The sequence below is a fragment of the Populus euphratica genome, unplaced genomic scaffold, assembly GCF_000495115.2.
Source record: "Populus euphratica unplaced genomic scaffold, PopEup_1.0 scaffold1.1, whole genome shotgun sequence".
NCBI classification, from domain to species: domain Eukaryota; kingdom Viridiplantae; phylum Streptophyta; class Magnoliopsida; order Malpighiales; family Salicaceae; genus Populus; species Populus euphratica.
This window is the reverse complement of record NW_011499845.1, coordinates 2,615,297-2,635,096: the sequence shown is the minus strand read 5'-3', so window position 1 is coordinate 2,635,096 and position 19,800 is coordinate 2,615,297. Positions and strand designations below refer to the sequence as shown.

At 33.8% G+C, this 19,800-nt stretch overlaps 2 protein-coding genes across 3 annotated transcripts; both read left to right on the top strand.

Moving 5' to 3' along the window:
- The first annotated feature begins 923 nt into the window (after positions 1 to 923).
- On the top strand, positions 924 to 5,650 carry LOC105116445 (isocitrate dehydrogenase [NADP]-like). Of its 2 annotated transcripts, XM_011013851.1 has the most exons (15): positions 924 to 1,095; positions 1,364 to 1,407; positions 1,514 to 1,623; positions 1,815 to 1,852; positions 1,950 to 2,027; positions 2,140 to 2,193; positions 2,272 to 2,373; positions 2,556 to 2,647; positions 2,777 to 2,880; positions 2,997 to 3,065; positions 3,144 to 3,259; positions 3,405 to 3,439; positions 3,538 to 3,680; positions 3,798 to 3,920; positions 5,136 to 5,650. In XM_011013851.1, exons 1-15 carry the CDS (start codon positions 1,047 to 1,049, stop codon positions 5,227 to 5,229), a joined length of 1,251 nt encoding a protein of 416 aa, XP_011012153.1. In that variant the 5' UTR covers positions 924 to 1,046; the 3' UTR covers positions 5,230 to 5,650. The 2 variants fall into 2 exon arrangements, with proteins under 2 accessions (XP_011012153.1, XP_011012227.1); XM_011013925.1 differs by lacking the exons at positions 1,950 to 2,027; positions 2,140 to 2,193.
- A 5,652-nt stretch (positions 5,651 to 11,302) lies between these two features.
- Positions 11,303 to 18,037, top strand: LOC105116375 (zinc finger CCCH domain-containing protein 37-like). Its single transcript, XM_011013748.1, has 12 exons — positions 11,303 to 11,727; positions 13,022 to 13,269; positions 14,659 to 14,718; positions 14,794 to 14,868; positions 14,953 to 15,015; positions 15,111 to 15,332; positions 15,439 to 15,476; positions 15,602 to 15,648; positions 15,763 to 15,887; positions 16,577 to 16,630; positions 16,875 to 17,012; positions 17,694 to 18,037. Exons 1-12 carry the CDS (start codon positions 11,397 to 11,399, stop codon positions 17,826 to 17,828), a joined length of 1,536 nt encoding a protein of 511 aa, XP_011012050.1. The 5' UTR covers positions 11,303 to 11,396; the 3' UTR covers positions 17,829 to 18,037.
- Positions 18,038 to 19,800: the final 1,763 nt, after the last annotated feature.

Sequence of the window (19,800 nt, the reverse complement as noted above, 5' to 3'; positions counted from 1 at the left end):
CTTCATTTATAAGTTAGTCCTTTTCTCTCATTTCATTTTTTTTGCAATTTTTATTTCAAGAAATAAGAAAGGGCGGGAAAAGAAGTAGACATGAAGGGAAGATTGATGAAAAAAGAAAATATTTTTTTTGGAATTAAATTAAGTATGGCCAACGCTAGACAAAGTACTATTTAACTATTCTTTATACTATAAGGATTGATTATTTCATTTTGATAAACTACAAGGACTATATTATAATTAACACCTCAAAATATATAGGTGGCGAATCATTTTTGGGCTATATATCACAAATAGTCCCTTCACTTTACATTTGATCAAATTAACTCGTTTATATCACTCAATTCTATTCCTAATCAAGCGCGGGATGAATGTCATCATATATTATGACGTAATTGGACGAGATCTCTCAATTTGACTTCGATGAGGAGTAAGAGGGCTGATTCGATCCGATTTTTCTTCTTCTTCTTCTTCTTCTTTTTTAAAAAATTGACTAATAAGTAGAATGACCGCTTATAATCTGACGAATATCATTGCAATTCAAAACAAAACCAGGTTTGGTGACCGAAGAGTCCAGTGTGCTCAAATAGATTGATATTTTTTGAATTATTTTTTATTTTAAAGAAATTATTTTTAGTATTAACATATTTAAAAAATTTAAAAATATATATAAAAAATAATTTTTAAATTAAAAAATAATACTATTTGGAACGTAATTTTAAATTTTCTTTATATTTCTTAAACCCTTTAGTTAAAAAGTTAAATTTTATTTTAAATTATTTTTATTATATAATTTTTTAATATTTTAACATTTAAAATAATTTTTTTAAAAAAATATTATTTAAATATTTTAAAAAAACCATTTGTATTTCGTCTTTTTTTTTTCACAGACTAGAGAGTCGATTCATATACTTCATATATATATATAAAGGTAAGGTTGACTTCAATATATAAAGGAGAGGAAACCCCACAGGTAAACGAGTAGCTGTTGGGTTTTCTTTTTCTTCTTTCATTTGATCGCAGTGATCACGCAGAAACAGCAAGTGAAAATGGCATTTGATAAAATTAAGGTCACCAATCCTATTGTCGAAATGGACGGTTTGTTCTCTTCTATTCTCTTCCTTTTTTTTTTCTTTGCGTGGCATGATGTCATAACTATCAAGCTCAGTGTCTCAATTTCAAAACCTTGTAATATTTTTTTTGGTTGCTTTTGATTGTGATTTTCTGTACCCATTCACTCACCTGTGATCACTTTGTGACTTGACCATGATTTTAAACTGGTTAGTTCAGCTTATGATTCTTCAAGCTTTGCTTTTGGAATTATGAGCAAGTGCTGGTAATATCCGTATTCTCTTTATATATGCAGGAGATGAAATGACTAGAGTTATTTGGAAATCAATTAAGGACAAGGTTTTCTTTTCTTTTCCTTTATCCGTCTTCTGGGAAAATAACACCATGATGCCATATTATGTGATTCTTCTTCTTGTGTTTGCAACTTGATTTTTGTGTTTCGCAGCTTATTCTCCCATTTTTGGATTTGGATATCAGGTATTTTGACCTCGGCCTGCCCAATCGTGATGCTACAGATGATAGAGTTACCATAGAAAGTGCTGAGGCTACTCTCAAGTATGTGCTATTTGCTTTAGTTCTTTTGTTTCATGAATTCCTCGTGCACAAGACCATGCTTTACCGATTTGCAATTTGCATCCTCTATGTTTTTGTTAATATTTTATCATTTTTATACCTGTTGCCTATTTCGAATCGGAATTATGCTCAAGACTGTAACTTTTCCCCTTTTTTCTCACCTTTCATTGTAGATATAATGTAGCAATCAAGTGTGCAACAATAACTCCAGGTATACTAAGCTCTTATTGAGATCGTGGATGGATTTTTACCTGGTTATTGTCGTTGATCATTGGTAAACTTTAGTTACCTGCTTTATTGTCTGGTAGATGAAGGCCGTGTTAAGGAGTTTAACTTGAAAAATATGTGGAAGAGTCCAAATGGGAGGATTCACAACATTTTAAATGGTGAATGAACTTGCCTTATTTACGTTTTACTTCCTCTTTCATGTCTGTGTTTCCGGTTGATTGCAACTTGGCTTAAGTTTTTTCAATTTCTTCTATTTTGGCTACACTACAGGTACAGTTTTTAGAGAACCTATTATCTGCAAAAACATTCCAAGGCTTGTTTCAGGTCCGCGATAACTTTTTGATATTATGTTCGATTCATTGTTGAAAACAACACAGCAACAACGGCTTTATTTTTTTCCAGGTTGGACCAAGCCAATCTGCATAGGAAGGCATGCATTTGGTGACCAGTACCGAGCGACTGATATAGTCATCCAAGGCCCTGGCAAACTGAAGCTGGGATTTGGTAAATTTTCCATTTCCACTGATGGTCATTCAAATTCACTGCACTTTTGGGTTCTTGAAGATGCATTTAGCTTCACTTCTGTGGGAGACTGGGAGACCTGCAAAACTGCTTCAGAAATTCCAATTCTGCTTCTCTAATGTTTTACATATCTCACCATCTTGAGGTTATTATAATTTATGCAGTACCTGATGGACAAAGTGAAAAGACAGAATTTGAGGTTTTCAAATTCAAAGGAGCTGGAGGTGTGGCTCTGTCCATGTATAACACTGATGAGGTCCTGATGATATTTAGTACCTTCTTTCTTCTTGTCCATTTGTTCTTCTTTTCTTTTGTTGGGTAGACAATCGATTAAGTTGCTAGAATCATTAACCACTGTTATTGTTCTATGTGATTTGGAAAACAGTCCATCCATGCTTTCGCTGAAGCTTCAATGAACACTGCTTACCTGAAGAAGTGGCCACTTTATCTTAGCACAAAAAATACCATTCTTAAAAAATATGATGGAAGGTAACTTGGGATGGCTGATTTAGGTCATGGCACTTAAATTTGCTACTTTTATGTGCAGTAACATGTTTGGTTTTCATCTCCTTGACCGACAATTTCCTTCTCTGACCTTTCTGAAGATTCAAGGACATATTCCAGGAAGTTTATGAAATGCAATGGAAATCCAAGTTTGAGGCTGCAGGAATTTGGTGAGTACTTTTATGCAGATGGTGGTTAGTTTGGCCAATTTAAGAAACTTGTCATTTGCTCACTATACTGGATTGTAGGTATGAACATCGTCTCATTGATGATATGGTTGCTTATGCTCTCAAAAGTGAAGGAGGTTATGTATGGGCATGCAAGAATTATGATGGAGATGTGCAGAGTGATTTCTTGGCCCAAGGTTGGGATCACATAGTGTTGAGTACCCTAGCAACAGCTACCTATTATCTTTTGTTGCCTTTGTGGGTATTGAATTGTTCTGGAGTGACACTGAGGAATTAAGTGCTTTGTTGAATCTTCTTAAACTCTTTTTTTCACTCGTATAGGATTCGGATCTCTTGGGTTGATGACTTCAGTATTGGTATATCCACTGTATTCATTTTTATCTTCCTTCAAATTTCTTTTATCTGTTTCTTCTCTTTTTGTTGTTTTTATGTGACAATTTCTATTAAATTCCAGGTGTGCCCGGATGGAAAGACAATTGAAGCTGAAGCAGCCCATCGCACGGTGACCCGCCATTATCGGGTTCACCAGAAAGGAGGTGAAACCAGCACCAACAGCATAGCATCGATTTTTGCCTGGTCGAGAGGTCTTGCACACAGGTAATTTAATAGTGCTTAATCTGACGACTCAATGTCTATGCTGACTGCTTTGTTTGAATTTCTAAGAATTGGGATTTGAAACCCTAGATGAGAACTTGACCGTGATTCTATTATCAGGGCAAAGTTGGACGGCAATGTTAGACTATCGGACTTTACTGCAAAACTAGAAGCATCCTGCATTGGAGCTGTTGAATCAGGGAAGATGACCAAGGATCTTGCACTTCTTATTCATGGGCCCAGGTAAAGAATCTATTATCAATACTATTTATAAATGTCTCTTGAGGGTGTTAACATCTGTGAGTACCATGATATCCTTTGAATTTTTTAATATAAACAATTTTTTTAATAGAGTTTGCATTTGTCCAAACCTTTTCGTTAAAAAAAAAAAACAGTCAAATTTTTCTTAATAAGAAACTCTTGCAAATTAAGAATTTCAATCCACCTGAACTATTATCCCTTTAAAACAAATTTACCTATGAATAAAAGAATTTTTGTAATATAGTTTATATACTAGTGGAAAAGACATACATAAATGTAGTCCAACATATCCGTGTTATAAACAAATATAATTTTATTTTACATAAAGAAAGAAAATATTTTTTTTAGAGTTTTCTTTTGATATTTATTTTCATCATCCGCTTGACTTGAGAAAGACAGGAGTTTGAAGATGTAAGATTCTAAAGAATACATTATTCTTGGATTTAACTAAGCTCATGGTATTTATTTTAAAAAATTTAGATTTAAGAAGTCTCTCATGAATTGATCGGGTCCTTCTAAATTCCATCACTATTTCATTGAAATTTGGCTTTTTAAAAAGAGTCAATTTTATATTTTGTTAACTGGTTCTTGTAGGATATGATATTTGATTTATTTATTTTTTAGTTTATCTTTTGGGATTTCATTATGTACTTTACTGGAAATATTTTATGGATGCAAAATGAAATATTGAATTATACTTCTCCTTTCAACAAGCAATGATGTAGAGTTGCATGCTTATAATATAGCATATGTGATTAATTATATAAATCAATAGCAAAATTAAAATATACGTAATAAATTTATTGGTTTTTGTTTAATATGCTGCAAAAGGAGGTTAGAATTCATATAATCGATTACTAATAAAACAAAATACCTCAATTAAAAATTGATAAAAGAATATTTTATACATTGTTATTTTTTCAATAATTAAATTAACGACAATCTCATTGTGATGATTAATTTTATTTAATTATTTTCATTTATAACATTGGTTTTGATTGTTTGATATCAACGAACTTTTTTCAAGATGATATTCTCCGTTAGAAAAACAAAAAACAAAATCATTTTATCATTTGTGAGTCATCTGCTATGCACATGAAAACAAAAAAAACCCTAATGAATTTTTTTTTAAGTGATTTCATTAAAAAAAAAACCCTAATGAGCTTTCGCCTAGCTAAAAGTTCTATACCTATGCAGGGTTAGTAGGGGTCGGTATCTGAATACAGAGGAGTTCATTGATGCTCTAGCTGAGGAGCTGAAGGCAAGACTGTTGGTCAGAGCAAGGTTGTAAAATTCTGGGTTCTAAATAATTTGGTGGAAGCTGGGTTCAGCTAGCATAGCATACGGACATGGTATATTTTTCAATGGTTTTTTCCTATCTTAATTCCCCATCGCCCTTGTACAAGGGAATATGGTAACGTTAAGAAGTCTATCCTTCTGGGGAAGTTGAAGATGGAGGTGGGCAGCAAGTTGTTCTTGCAGATATGGATTAGAAGGGACTGTTGAAGACTGGACAGCCAAAGGAGAGAAATAAAATGGGATTATTATTATTATTATTATTATTATTAACTTAAGACATGTTTGAAATAAGCTAGCATATAACATCTGAAGACAACTGATGATTTATATTGATCGTCTCGTGAACTGAAGTTTCTTAAATTTTGAAAACCATGGACGCCGTCAATCCACATTACATTTCTGTCTTGCTTTCATTTTTAGGTAAATCCACATGAAATTGGCCTTCAAATTATTGATGTTATTTATAACTCGGTGGCCAACAAATATTTTTTGGCAAAACGTCCCACACTTTTAGATGCACCTGTACTATTTGAGAATATGGTTACGTTTAAATTTTTAAATATTTTTAATATTAAAATAATATTTTTTTAAATACAAACAAAAATATATTTTTAAATAAATTTTTAATCTTTGAAATCATTCGGATTGGATTGGGAAGAAAACATTAAGTTCTCATTACTTAGTTTGCTTCTAATTTAGTGACTACTTGATGGTCATTTGATCTATTTATAAGTTGTCAAACACAATCCAGAATAAGTTGGGGTTGTTTAATTTTTTAAAGCTTCGGTCAAGATTTTTTTGTTTTTTGTATAAATGCTAAAACAACTTTATTTTTTTTTTATTTTTTAAATTAAATTAGATTTTAACCTTAATTGATTTAAAACCTGTGCCAACTCATGTTCCAATTTGGTGGATTACTTGTTAACTTATCAGTACAAATTACATTTTTTTTTTTGAACTACCACATAAATGATAAATAGAAAGTACTCGCGGTCATATTAAGTGGACCTGCCATGGTGATATACTATAATTTAGAAAGAAAAAAAGGTTTTCTATAATTCATTAAGGATTTTTTTTTAATATATATAATTTAGCTTAAAGCCTGATCACGATTGCGTGGATGAATTCAGACTTGTAAGATTAAAAAAATATTTGTATTGTTTTGATTTTTTTTTTTTCAAATCAAATCATACTTCGATTGAGTTAATTTGTAACTAATTCATATAAAATCCAACTAAAAAAAGGTTTGAGTACTGAGTCATCAAGTTTGCTCCTGGTTTAATGTTTGTTGCGACCTAATTATGATAAAAGTTTTTAATAATTATTAGTTTAATATTGGTTTGTGCTTTGCTGACCTAATTATGATAAAAGTTTTTAATAATTATTAGTTTAATATTGGTTTGTGCTTTGCTCAGATAAGATAATTTTTTTTAAATATAAAAAAATATTAAGAGTATAAAAAACTTGTTACAATGATATTAAATCTAGCCAAATTAGTTAGTTTTAAAACCTTGTAATTTATTTCAAGCTTCCAATTAAACTTAAATTAAATTAATTAATTTCATAAATTCAAATATAATTTTGATAATCAGTTAAAATACAATCTAACTTTTAAAAATTAAAATTAAAATGATAATTTTTTAAAAAAATTAAGATAATTATATATTAAATTGATCTAATTTTCCAGTGACATGTGTTATGCACTATATTAAATTTAATATTTTTTTAAATATTTTTATTTATATGATTAAAATAGATATTCATAAAGTTAAGCACCAACTTAAAATAGATACTTTTTCGAGACAATGATAACATTATAAAAATAATAAAAAATAAATCATGCAGTTTATTTTTCAATTAATATAATATTAAATGACAAAAATAAGAGAGAGAAAAATTCAAATAACCAAAAAAAAATGATATCCATTTAATGAGTAAAATCATTAAATTTGTGAACCAAGTTACTATTGCTAATATGTTAAATCTATGATCCGAGTTATGGTTTTAGTAGAATTATAATTTATTTTGTTTTTAAAATTATCTTTTATTTAACTCTATAATAATAAAAAAAGATAATTGCTAAATAGAATATCAACCCAACACTAACTTGTTGAAAGAAAGAAGTTAAATTAAATAGATTTATGAACCAAGTCAACTAACTAAACATGTAAACATATTTATAGATTTTATAAAATTTAATAATATTATTTTTTTCTAAAATTATATTTTCACTGTATGAAAAAGAAATTAATAAAAAAAAAGTTATATTTAATTAAAAAATATAAAACAATTCACTAAACTTGTAAATTAAGACAACTTGAATTGCCTTAGCAAACATGGAAGTTATACTAACTTTGTAGAAGAACAATATAAGTTTTATAAAATAAAAAAATTATTGATATTATTATTATCATCATGATAACTATTATTATAATTATTATTTTCATTATCATTGTATTACCATAAACATTATTACTATTCATTATCATAGCTATTATTATCATTACTATAAATATAAATATAATAATAATAATAATTATTATTATCATTACCATAATATCTATTATTATTAATATTGATATTATTTTTGTTATTGTTATTGTTATTATTATTAATATCTTTATTATTATTAATAATATCATCATCATTATTATTTTAATTATTACTGATATTATTATTATTTATATTATCATTATAATTATTGATATCACAATAAACACAATCACTCTAATAAACTATCTTCATCATTATTACCATGAAAACAGTTCTACTAAAACTATCATTACTTACTATTATTACATTAAAACTACCGGAAATTTTGGTTGAGCTGGTGTAGCTCAAATGAACTGATTAGTGTCGAAACTCAAGCTATTGGTTAGGAACTTGTTCATCCATGCATGAACCACTCAATATAGACTCAAGAGGAAGAAAACATTTGCCATGGTTGGATACTTGATCAGGGACTGTAACTGTGCTGAGTACATTTTGCTGTTGAGCAGATGCTTTATGATGCTGTGGATTCAGCCTCAAGCTCGAACTGGAGTGTGACAAGGCAGCAGCAAGGTGTTTACTCATGGATTTTTTTAGATTTCTGATGCCAAGCTGCATCCAGTTGTGATGATGGGTTGAGATTAGACTTAGAAATCTTTCTGCTGGTAAGGAAACGTCCGCTTGGATTGCCTGGTGTGGATGGTGGTTTTTTGCTACTCTGTAACCACGTGGAAAGGGGGGAGCACAGTAGGACTTTCTCATCCTAGATGGGTTGCCCATGAATATTACAGGGACAAATCTTTCTGCCAACATTCTTTTCGCTTCCCGGTCTTTGATTTTGATTGAGATATGGCTGAAACTTAAGAGTGCCTTCTTTTTTGTGCTTCTTCTATCGCAAGCAAGGATAAGCAAATGAGAATGGGGATCCAATCCAGGTTCGGAGAAAGTGACAATCCGACTACACAACCGTTGTGAGGCTAAATTTTTTAATTGGTTATTTTGTAGAGTATCATTTTATATTTAGAACATCATCTGTGACCTTTTGGGATACCATTCGAATTACTTCTGATACGTACCTTTCCCATACGAGTTCTTGCTGCCAAGAAATTTAGGCAATTGCATTCTTTGATCCACCTTTGAGTATGGAGTGTACCTCAACACCCAAGTGGAAGAAAGGGTGATGGGATTTTTGTTTTCTGCATTTTATGTTCATTCAGAAGAAGGATTGCTTATTGGTGCTGCTCAAAATTATATCCAGTTCTTGAAGGATCTACTTCATTTTTTCCTCCATATTTTGTTTTCGTTTCTTATATTAAGATCTTCATTTGAGTAATAGAATAACAACGTGCTTGAATTCAAACCTTGATCTGAAAATATACGCTTTTACTTTTGCAGAGGGTGAGAAGAGAAGTTGGAAATCATTCGAAAACACTAAAAAAAGTGCTACTCAAGACTGAAGTTAACTCGGTGGTTTCGATCAGAGATGATCTGATTGATTCTCAGCAAGCGACTGAGGAAAACCTTGGTCCCCTTTTATCCGAGAGGGAAGGCCTTTTTCACCAAATTCAACGAACTCTCCTTTATTACTTGGAACAGCGAATAAAACAAGACAAACTGGTCAGATACTGGTATCTCCGAGCATAATAGCTGCTGAAGAAGCAACAGCAAAGGTTCCCCGTAGTTCAGCTCCTTTATTATTTTTCAATTCTTTACTGTAATCACACTTAGAAAATAGTCTATATTTACTAGGATCATAGTTAAATAAGATTGAGACTGGATTCAAGATGTTGTCACAACACATGCCTCTGTGCAAGCTTGTGTTGGTTCCATTCAAAATCAAATTTGAAACAGCATTGCATCCCCATAATTCATCAAGCTATAATGTAAGCCCAGAAGGAGACAGTGAGTTCTACTGTTCTAGTCACATTTGCATATGTGATCTTTAATTTAGCAGGCTAAAATGAGAGGGTTGCGTCAAAATGCAAGCCAACCTCTATTATCAGAGCCTTCCACAAATTTCATTTGTGGCAAGGCAAGACCTTGATAATACGCTCCGGCCTCTCTCTCCTTGAGTTGAGTTTGATCTTAACATCAGCAGCCAGGCTGGTGGTGCCCGGTAATAATATTGCAGGCACCGAAAGTTGCATAGCAGATCAATACTGGCATACTTGATCCTGCATGACATGTGGCTTCACTTTCTATAGATTTGTTCATGAGAATCGGTTACGCCATCTTAGTGCATTATGAGGTCTTGACTCTTTAGAATCCCGGTGCCGCATTTTCTGTGTCGAAACCGCCAAAAAACTTTAGAAAGAAGAGCGAAAGAAAAGAAAGCCATGAGAAATGTCAGGGACACAGGGAGCACAGCCGCCGGGCAGTACACCGACAACGACACACGAGTCAGTGGCAGCAGAAGAGAACAGGACCAAGGCTAGGAGAATCAGGGGATGATCTAGATCGACAAACTCCAGGACAAGGTCCCCGATGCCGCTGGGAGAGGAGGCCCTGTCATTGGCGCTGGCAAAGATGAAAACAAGAACGACTTGGGAGTTACTGGCACCGGCGAATAGCTAGCCTAGCCTGGCCTCCATGCATGCCACTTCTTTTATTTGTTAAAATTGCAACTTCTTGTGGATTTTTTTTCATAAAATAAAACCGTAGCTTTGAGTTGCATGGATACTGAAGCAAAGAACCCCAGAAAAAGAAAGCAAGAACGTAATTATTGCTGTGTATGGTCCCACATGTGGGAACATCACGTTAAATATACTGTTTTTTAGTGTTAATATTATTGTGGTTCGAGTATTATAGTGGTAGATTTAAAAAGAAAAAAGAAAAAAAAATCAAAAGAAAAAAAAAAGAAAAGAAAAGGCAGTTATTATGCCAAGTGAGGATATTTTTAATTTTAGAATTACTTTTTTAATATATTTTGAATATGAAGGGATACGTGTAAGCTATTTACTGGGACAATTTTTTTAACTAATATTCATGACATTGCATAAGAACCTTGTAAAAAAAGAACATAGAGGGCCTCAGTTAAAAAAAAAAAAATTCCGATAGTACAGGGATTAATAGAGGGTAAAACCCATTTGTTTTATTTTTCACTCAAAACAAATTTCGCATGCGCCGCAATAAAAATGAAGCTCTCAACGTCTCATTCCTTAAATCTTATAAAAAAAATATGATTTTTCTATGGCAATATATAAAAAAAATTGTTTCAGATTCGAACTATGGAATTATCATTTTTATATAAATTTATTTGAATATAAAATATTTCATTCAATTCAATAAATTTTCTTAGTCTATTCCTTTTAACTTATTAAATGTTAAGGGAAAACGTTCACTATATCATATAAACTGGTATTAAAAAATAGTAATTCGATTTTCCATAATTCGTTTTCTACAAAACACCAAAAGCCGTCATCCAAATCAACGGTATCCTGGCGGAGGACGAGGAAACGTGGCAACCGATTGACCGCTCCAAAGTTTATTAATTTGCAATACACGGCAAAATATCCCGCTGACAAAAATCACAAAATCGCAACAAATTTATTAAAACAATAAAAATGTAAAACCATCAGTTCATAAAACAAATAAGAAAAAAAAAAAAAAACCATCAGAAAACAAACAATGATAAAAAGAAAATTGTGCGAAACAACGCGATTTCGATAAATGGCCAAACAACTCTACGGCTACGGTGCCCCTGCAACAACATCGGCTTCCCGTTCCCTCACCGACTCCTATCTCACCGACTCGGTCTTGACCCGATACTTAGGCACCGGGTCGGACCCTCTGTCTTCGGATTCTTCGAAGTACTCGGCGAGCTCCTCCATGTATCTAACACAGAGCGATAGCGCGCTCAGATACTCGGTCGACAGAGGCATTGCCTCGTCGGCAGCGGCTGCAACTTCTCCGCATTTGTCGTCTTGGCCACCACCACCTGGTGTTGATGCTCCTTCCGCTGTTGATTCGCTTGTTCCTGGCCTTAAACGCACTCCTGAAGGTTAGTTTAGGGTTTAGGGTTTCATTTTTTCCCTCCCTCCCTCCCTCTTTTTTGTGTGTTTTTGTTTAGTTATCTTACTATTATTCGTATGCCAAAAATAAGAATAGAATTTAAGCTCAAATTTCCTTTTATCCCTTCTGCATGCTATATGGATTTTGTTACTTTGTTAAGAATTTACTGTTTGGCTGTGCTTGCAGTGCTAATAATGTGAACTTCTTCCTTTATTAATTGTTGAGCATAGGAAAAATGTGCAGAAATGTCATGCTAATATTTTATTTACTTATATAGGCATCCTTGTGGTTTGTGTTATTTAAAATATAATTTGTGTTGCTTCTTGGCATTGGGAACGGCAAACAAGCTCGGCGTTTGCTTAATAAATCTACATTGGGTGATGATTGTGAGGTGTGCATTCGTGGTGGTCTAGTTAAATTATAATTCCCATCTACTTTATGAAAGAATTCTAAGGAATTGCTTTAATGTGAGGCGTTCATATATGAGAAGCATGATTTTGGAAGTTGCTTTAAACTTCAGTAGATGTATTTCTATGGTCCTGCTGGATTGGGAAATGCACAAGCAGAGTTATATTATCATCGTGAGATGTTGTTTTTGGCCCATATAACTGACTCCGTGCTTAGCCTAATAGGCATGCACATTCCATGGTAGATGTATTATCATCTACTTTTCAAACCATAGCAGATTTATTATTACGGTCCTGCTAGATTGGGAAAAACAAAAGCACAGAGTTATATTATCATTGCGAGATTTTTTTTTGGCGTGATATCTATTTGCTTTACTGCTTTTCAAATATAATAACTCTGTACCTGGCCTGATATGGGGGGGCATGCATGTTCGGTCAATGTATGACTTGGCTTGAGACATGCCTTTTTTCTACTTTACATAATACATTGAGGTCCAGTCATCAGTTACATTAGAATTAAAGAAGAGATTGATTTAATCTATCTGCTGTTTATAAATTTTGGCAGATGCTCCACATTATCTAACACATGTGCAATGGTCTCAATAGCTTACATGTAAATATAAAAATGGCACTATAATTGCTGAATATTTATAATAGATTTGACATGCAAATTCTAGATGTATACAAAAATTTTGCAAGATAGAAACTTTACAATATTTTATCTGCATTTTGTTTGTTATGAAGGTGCTATGTATCTATTCTTGGTATGAGTTTTTCTAAAGTATATTCTTAGTCCCAAAATTAAAGTTTTAAGCGTACTTATATGGTAACTATTTTTTTCTCTGTCTTTTGTATATACTTGAACTACTATTATAGTGCTCTATCATCCGACTCTTTTGGGTGCCCATAGCACAATTGGGCAAAGTGAGGATTGGTATTCTACCAACGCTTTAGCCAAGCGTGCTAGATTCGAGACCACAAGCCATCTTCCTATATATCCACAGAGGCCAGGGGAGAAGGATTGTGCCTACTATATGCTCACTCGAACCTGTAAATTTGGAGATACCTGCAAATTTGACCATCCAGTTTGGGTTCCCGAGGGTGGAATCCCAGATTGGAAAGAGGTGACCATTTATTACTATCTTAATGCATGCTATATGATTATGTTATAAGGTTATTTATATAAATATCATTATTTAATAGAGTGCGAGCATAAAGGATTTATCAATGTTTAAATTTATAAGGTGACTGTTTTAAGTTACTTGAACATGTCGACTTATTCTTTACAAAACTATTCTACTTCTTACTTGTAGTTTGTTCAGTGGTTTAGAAAAATTCTAATCTTTATAATAGTTTTATAATTGTCATATGCTTATGATGGATATAATTGATTATTTGCTCCTTAATTGTTTTGAATTTTGAATGAACATGGTTATGATATTTTCCCTTTAAAATGTACAATTGTTTTTGTAGCTATGAATGACTCCTCAGTCTTTGGGGAGTCAATTATATTTTCTTTATTAATACCTCTTTTTACAATATTGTTCCTGTGAGTTTTCTGTATTTAGATGTTTGTAATTTGGTTTAGTGTTTATAGACTTCTCCTACTCCAACAAGAAATTCTTCTAATGTCCAGAAAGGGTTCATAGTTCTCTCATTTATCACATAACCTTTTCCCGAACCACTCCATTTTCTTTTTGAGATTTTCTGTTTTGTATCAAGGATGTTCCTGAACCACATGATGCTTATTGGATGATTGACTTGAAGCCGCTGCTATCTGCCTGAATTGGATACTTGCATAAGAAACTTTAACACTCCGGAGTTTATGTTGGAAACGTAATAGTTACTTATAATTATTCCTGCATCTGTAGTTCATTTGCAAGCTAGATATTAACCAATTTAGTTACATATAATGTTTATAGTATATGTCTCACCACAGAGTTTATATATCCCTATTTTAAACTTTATGTTTTTGCATTTTGCATGGCCAAAAGCCTCTGTCCATGTTGAACATGATACGTGGATTTTTGTTCACAAAGCCTTGATTTCGAGTGTTAATTTCAGTTGACTTATAACTGACATCTATTGAAAGCCTTTTGCTACTTCATTGGTTAATTCTGAACCTTTTTTGCTAGGAGATCAATGTAGATTATATAACAGATGATGCTCATGTGTAACATGTGAAATATAGTTTGCATTGTTGAGGCAGGCAACACTCAAAGAAACCCATGTAGAAATATCAATATTTCTAATACATCTACTCAGGAATTAAAGTGTAGTTAACAGTGAGGGACTCTGACATTTTCCTGAATGTATGTAGAAGGAGGCAGTATATTTGGTATATGGCATCTGAATCTATCACATTTTTTCAAGCAAGTGTTGTTTCTCATGTTCAACCATTTTGATGCTTAGTTATTTATTTTCCTTTTTATCCACTCGAAAATGATTGTAACATATAAGAAGGTATGGATAGTATCAATGTTTTCTTTCTTTCTTTCATTCTTTCTTTCTAGGTTCCCCCTATTGCTACAAGTGAAACTTTTCCTGAAAGACCAGGAGTGCCTGATTGTCCTGTAAGTATTGTTACCAACAGTTGCTAATTTTGGCACTCAAAGTGCTTTTAATATATTGGTTAATTACCATTGCAGTACTTTCTAAAAACTCAAAGGTGCAAGTATGGTGTGAACTGCAAGTTTAATCATCCAAAAGAAAAGTTGGCTTTGGTATGTGCTATTGTTGTAAAATTCTACAAAATCTTTATTTGCATTACTCCTAGTTTATAATTAGATGCTTTGATGTGGTTTCAGGATGTTTCAGAAAACACCAGTGTTTCTGCCTTGCCTGAGAGACCTTCTGAGCCCCCATGTGCAGTAAGAAGCCAATAACTTTTTTTTTTTTTTTTATCTAGAAGCTCTGTCTTGTTAATTTGGTCATCTGTCATCCTGAATATTATGGTCCTGAACAGTTCTATATGAAGACTGGGATTTGCAAATTTGGTGCAACCTGCAAATTTCATCACCCAAAAGATATCCAAATAACCTTGGCAGGACAAGGGAATGATAATGGTGTGCAAACTAATTCTGTAGTTGATAATGGGGGAATAACTGGAGATGTCAATGTGATTAAGGCCCTTATGTCAGTTACCCCAGCCCTACTTCATAACTCCAAAGGTCTTCCAATGAGACCGGTAATGTTGTTTTAGTTCTTGGTGAAGGTTAGATGATGTGATTAATGAGGTATTTGGTGATTCCTTTTCATTTTGATCATTAATCCACATTGTGCTGTTTTGGCAGGGTGAAGTGGATTGTCCCTTTTATCTGAAAACTGGCAGGTAAGCATGTGCCTATTTATGCATAACTTCTATAATAGTTTGGGAGGAAATGGTCAAACACTTAATTTTTCTTTTCCAATCAGTTGAGGAAATGGTCAAACACTTAATTTTTCTTTTCCATTCAGTTGTAAGTACGGTGCCACTTGCCGCTATAATCATCCTGAGAGGACAGGTATGCAATTGCTCCTGTGTTCTTACTTTAAAATTGAGATGCTTAATTTCAGTATTTGAGACCTTCTCTTCTGCACTTGAGCTTCATAATTTCATTTCTGCTATTCTTTCACAGCAATCAATCCACCTGCTGCTGCAATCAGCCATCCAATCATAGCTCCTTCCATGGCAAATCTGAACCTTGGAGTTTTCAGTCCAGCTGCCTCTATATATCAAACTATTGACCCCAGATTGTCGACGGTAAATACAAAATCATTTGCATATTCACTTCTCAGTTGCATCTGTTTCATCAAAGGATGTATATCAGACAATTTGTGCTCGACTGTGTGACAATGTCTTTGCGTGTAGCCAATGGCCATGGGTGGGGATTAAAAAAGGCTTTAAAGATGATTTCAGTTGAATTTATTTATTATGGTTGCAGTTTAAAGAGTGCTCTCTATCATATCTCATGGTGGTATAGTGAGAAATGAAGCCTTATGTGGGGAAAAAGGTGTTTGAACTCTGAATATAGCTGTTTTAGGTTGAATTTATGAAAGAAGCTTTCTGTCTGTGCTTATGATTCACAGTTTAATTATAGTTGTTTTTAATTCCTTAAAAAAAAGTTCTTTTCACCTGACTATAGTTTTGCTGTTGGTGTATTCGATTCTGTTCAAATTCTTAACCTTCTGTGATTTATTTCTCACTGACTCATCAGTTGGGAATTATTAGTGTCCGATTTCTAGCATTATCTTTTGCCACATTGTTTATTTAGAAGTTTATTTATCTACCTTACAGACAGTTCACAATAGCTTTTCCTGGTTTGTGGAGATTTAACTTTTACTAATGTTACTCTCTGTTCTTCTGAGATTTCTCTTGGCTTCCTTGTGGTTACAGAAATCATGGTCATCTTGGTTTGGTATTGATACCTTTTATTTGTTTGCCTACTGCAGCTGGGAGTGGGACCGACCGTCTATCCTCAACGACCTGGACAGACAGAATGTGATGTGAGCATCTATTTTACCTCATCCTTTATTCTATAATATATGTTGTTCTTTACTTCTTTTATAGAGTTCTAATTTATCTATTGATTGTTTAAAAAAAAAAAAATGACCAGCATTACATAAAGCTACTTTTTTCACTTTTTCTTCATAATACGTTCCTTCAATTTATGGCGGGGCAGCTTGTTTCTTGGTTCAATGCATCCTTGATATGCAGGCACGTTGAATGTGTTACATTTCCCATTTTCAGTTTTACATGAAGACTGGTGAGTGTAAGTTTGGGGAAACTTGCAAGTTTCATCACCCAATTGATCGTTCTGCACCTACAGCAAAGCAAACTGAACCACAGACTGTTAAGCTCACTCTTGCAGGGTTGCCGAGGAGAGAGGTATGAATTGGTGCTAGAAATTAAGCATGATGTATATATGTTGTTTCCACAGAAAGGAGTCTATTTCCATTAGATGCAGTTGGTTGTCTTCCTTTCTTTGAATTGTGAGGCTTATCCTATAAATTTGAACTTTGTTTGCTCATTTTAAGGTTCTGGGTTATGATTTACTACATGTGAAGCACATTAAGGTGGGTTTAAGCAGTCTCCTCAATTTTGTTGAAGAAAACATATGCCTTTGGGTAATTCTATTTTGCTGTTCCTTTTCCTGGTGACTTTGGTTGTGTATAATATGACTTGTGAGAGTAAGTTGCGTTAAATTATTTGAAGAAATGGGGTTCTGTTTTCCACATTGTTATTACTCACAGCTTGGCCTGTCACCAATTTCACTTCATTTGGAAAACTTTGAGAAATGTCCTTGTCTTTGGTTAATTTGCTTATTTAAGGGTTATGTGCATGGATGCAAGTGCTTCAAGTACAGTGCATTTAAACACTATTCCCATCACATAATATTTAAAATGTTTCTCTTGCAATCAAAGAACCTTGAAACAAGCCCAGCTGGACTTCACCATCTTTTTGGTCAATTATTAAGCACAAGGGCTGATTGGTTACCCCTTGACTAGCCAAGGTGTTTCTTGTAATGTATATGTTCAGTGGTATTTATCTTGCCGAAACCTTTGACAGGGTGCGGTTCATTGTCCATACTATATGAAGACTGGCACTTGCAAGTATGGTGCAACATGCAAATTTGACCACCCGCCTCCTGGAGAGGTCATGGTGTTTCCAAATCTCAAGGAACTCTTAATGCAGAAGCAATAGGAGCTGAGGCGGGAACTGCCCAAGCACGGTAGAAGTGAAGTCCTGGTCATGGATGGCAGGGAAGAATGTCCTTTTGCTAGTTTTTTTTTGGCCTTTGATCTACTGATTTTGTTCTTTGTATCAAGCTAAGCAGAATACGTTGAGGAAAATGAATGTAATTTAAGTGTTAACTAATGAAGTAAAGGCAATGTTTTCTTGTTGTATTTCAATTGTTTTGCAAGTCTTTGTATTTTAGAGTGGTTAGATGATCATAATTTTGAAGTTCATGGGGAATTATTTAGAGTTTGTTTTTTCTGGAATATCAGCAACGTTGTTCTAGGTTCTTTTTGTGGTTGGATGAATGAAAAGCCGGAAACTGGGTAGAAACTACTTGACCTCCGCGTTTGTAAATACGTCTTGGCGGATGCCCCCACTATCTGGATATTGATGGGTTTTTTTCTGGATAATCGGTGTGAAAAACTTTGGTTCATGCCAGTTGTGAAAATTGAGATGAATATGACGAAAAATTGTCTGATTTTTGTTTTGCTTCCTTATCTACCCAGTCAGTTCCTATACAGGTAGGGTTTTTCTATGGTTATATCTCGTACGTATATATGAATTTTCATCAACCTAGGAGCAAAAGAGTTCGTTCTTATTTGGGATCAAATTCGAAGGTTCAAAGAAAGTTTATTCTGAATGCACCAGGGTGGTGTCAATTTGACGGAGAAATAATTTAATGCAAGTCTCTAATAAGCTGACTCCGAACCAGTTTTTAACGGAGGGGTTTAGCTTCGGGACTAAAAAGTTTATTTGAGAATATCGATTGAATTGACAGTTAATCAAGGAGGAATTCATGTTGATTTGAGAATTTTAACAAGAAGAAGAAGAAGAAGAAGAAGAAGAATATGTTAATGTAGACAGGGTAAAGAATACGGAGGATGACTGCTCAGGTTTGAGGAAAAGGAAGGGGTGGGGGTGATGATTTATTGAACAAAAAAATTGTATCGTTGAGATATTAATGGTGGAAATAGAAAAATAAAAGCAACCCAGATCAATCTTCCTTCGCAGATAATCAAAGAAAGATTGATGCGGGTTGCTTTTACATGGAGCAGGGTCGAAGTTTTTACAAAATTCAACCTGGATCAGCGGATTGTTGATCATCTAAGCTCCTTCACGGGGACAGCCCTTTCCTTTTCATCGAAACTTTCAGTGCTGCTGACTGTAATATAAGGTATGATAATATCCATCCATCGCTGTTTGTTGTTCTCCTTGTGTGGCGTAGCAGCTGTTTTCCTTGTGTGGCCCTAAATTTCTTGCAAGAGAAAAACAGAATCAGATTTTCGCGCATGGAAAATGCTAACTCCATTGCCTTCCATGGTGGTGAAGAAAATGAAACTCAACTTCTGCTGCAGCGGTTCAAAAGTGATTTGGAAAGATTTCACTGTTAGGGTATATTTTGATTGTCGATTTTTAACTTGTTTCCTCGTGTGACCTCGGACCAAATAATGATCGCCCTTGAAGCACTTGACTAAATCCAACCCGTTGTGCTCTTGAAGCACTTGACCCTACACAATCCATTGTGCAGTGCTGTCCCTAGGAATTTGATGATACCCAAGGAACTGAAGAGGTAGAGTGTTAACCATACTTGCTTATATAGCGTGAAGAAATAACTCAAATGAGGATTCTGTAATATCATGGCATAAACGGTGTGCTGATGAACTTTAATTCTTAAGCCTTGAAATGAAAAGAAGAAAGTATATATGACATACAGTTTTGCCACGAGCTCGGTTTTAAGCTTTATGAGTCTGACAGCCAGTTGAATTGGCGCTGCCTAAAGAGGTCACAGTTTAGTTTTAGGTTGAAAGTGATCAACCATTTCCGGACTGGTAGAGTGGTTGCTTGAAGGTTCTTAATTACTTCTGAGAATCTCTGATTGATTTTGGGGAAGGGAAGTTGGGCACAGATTTTGGAGCATCTCCGGGAAGCTCCAACT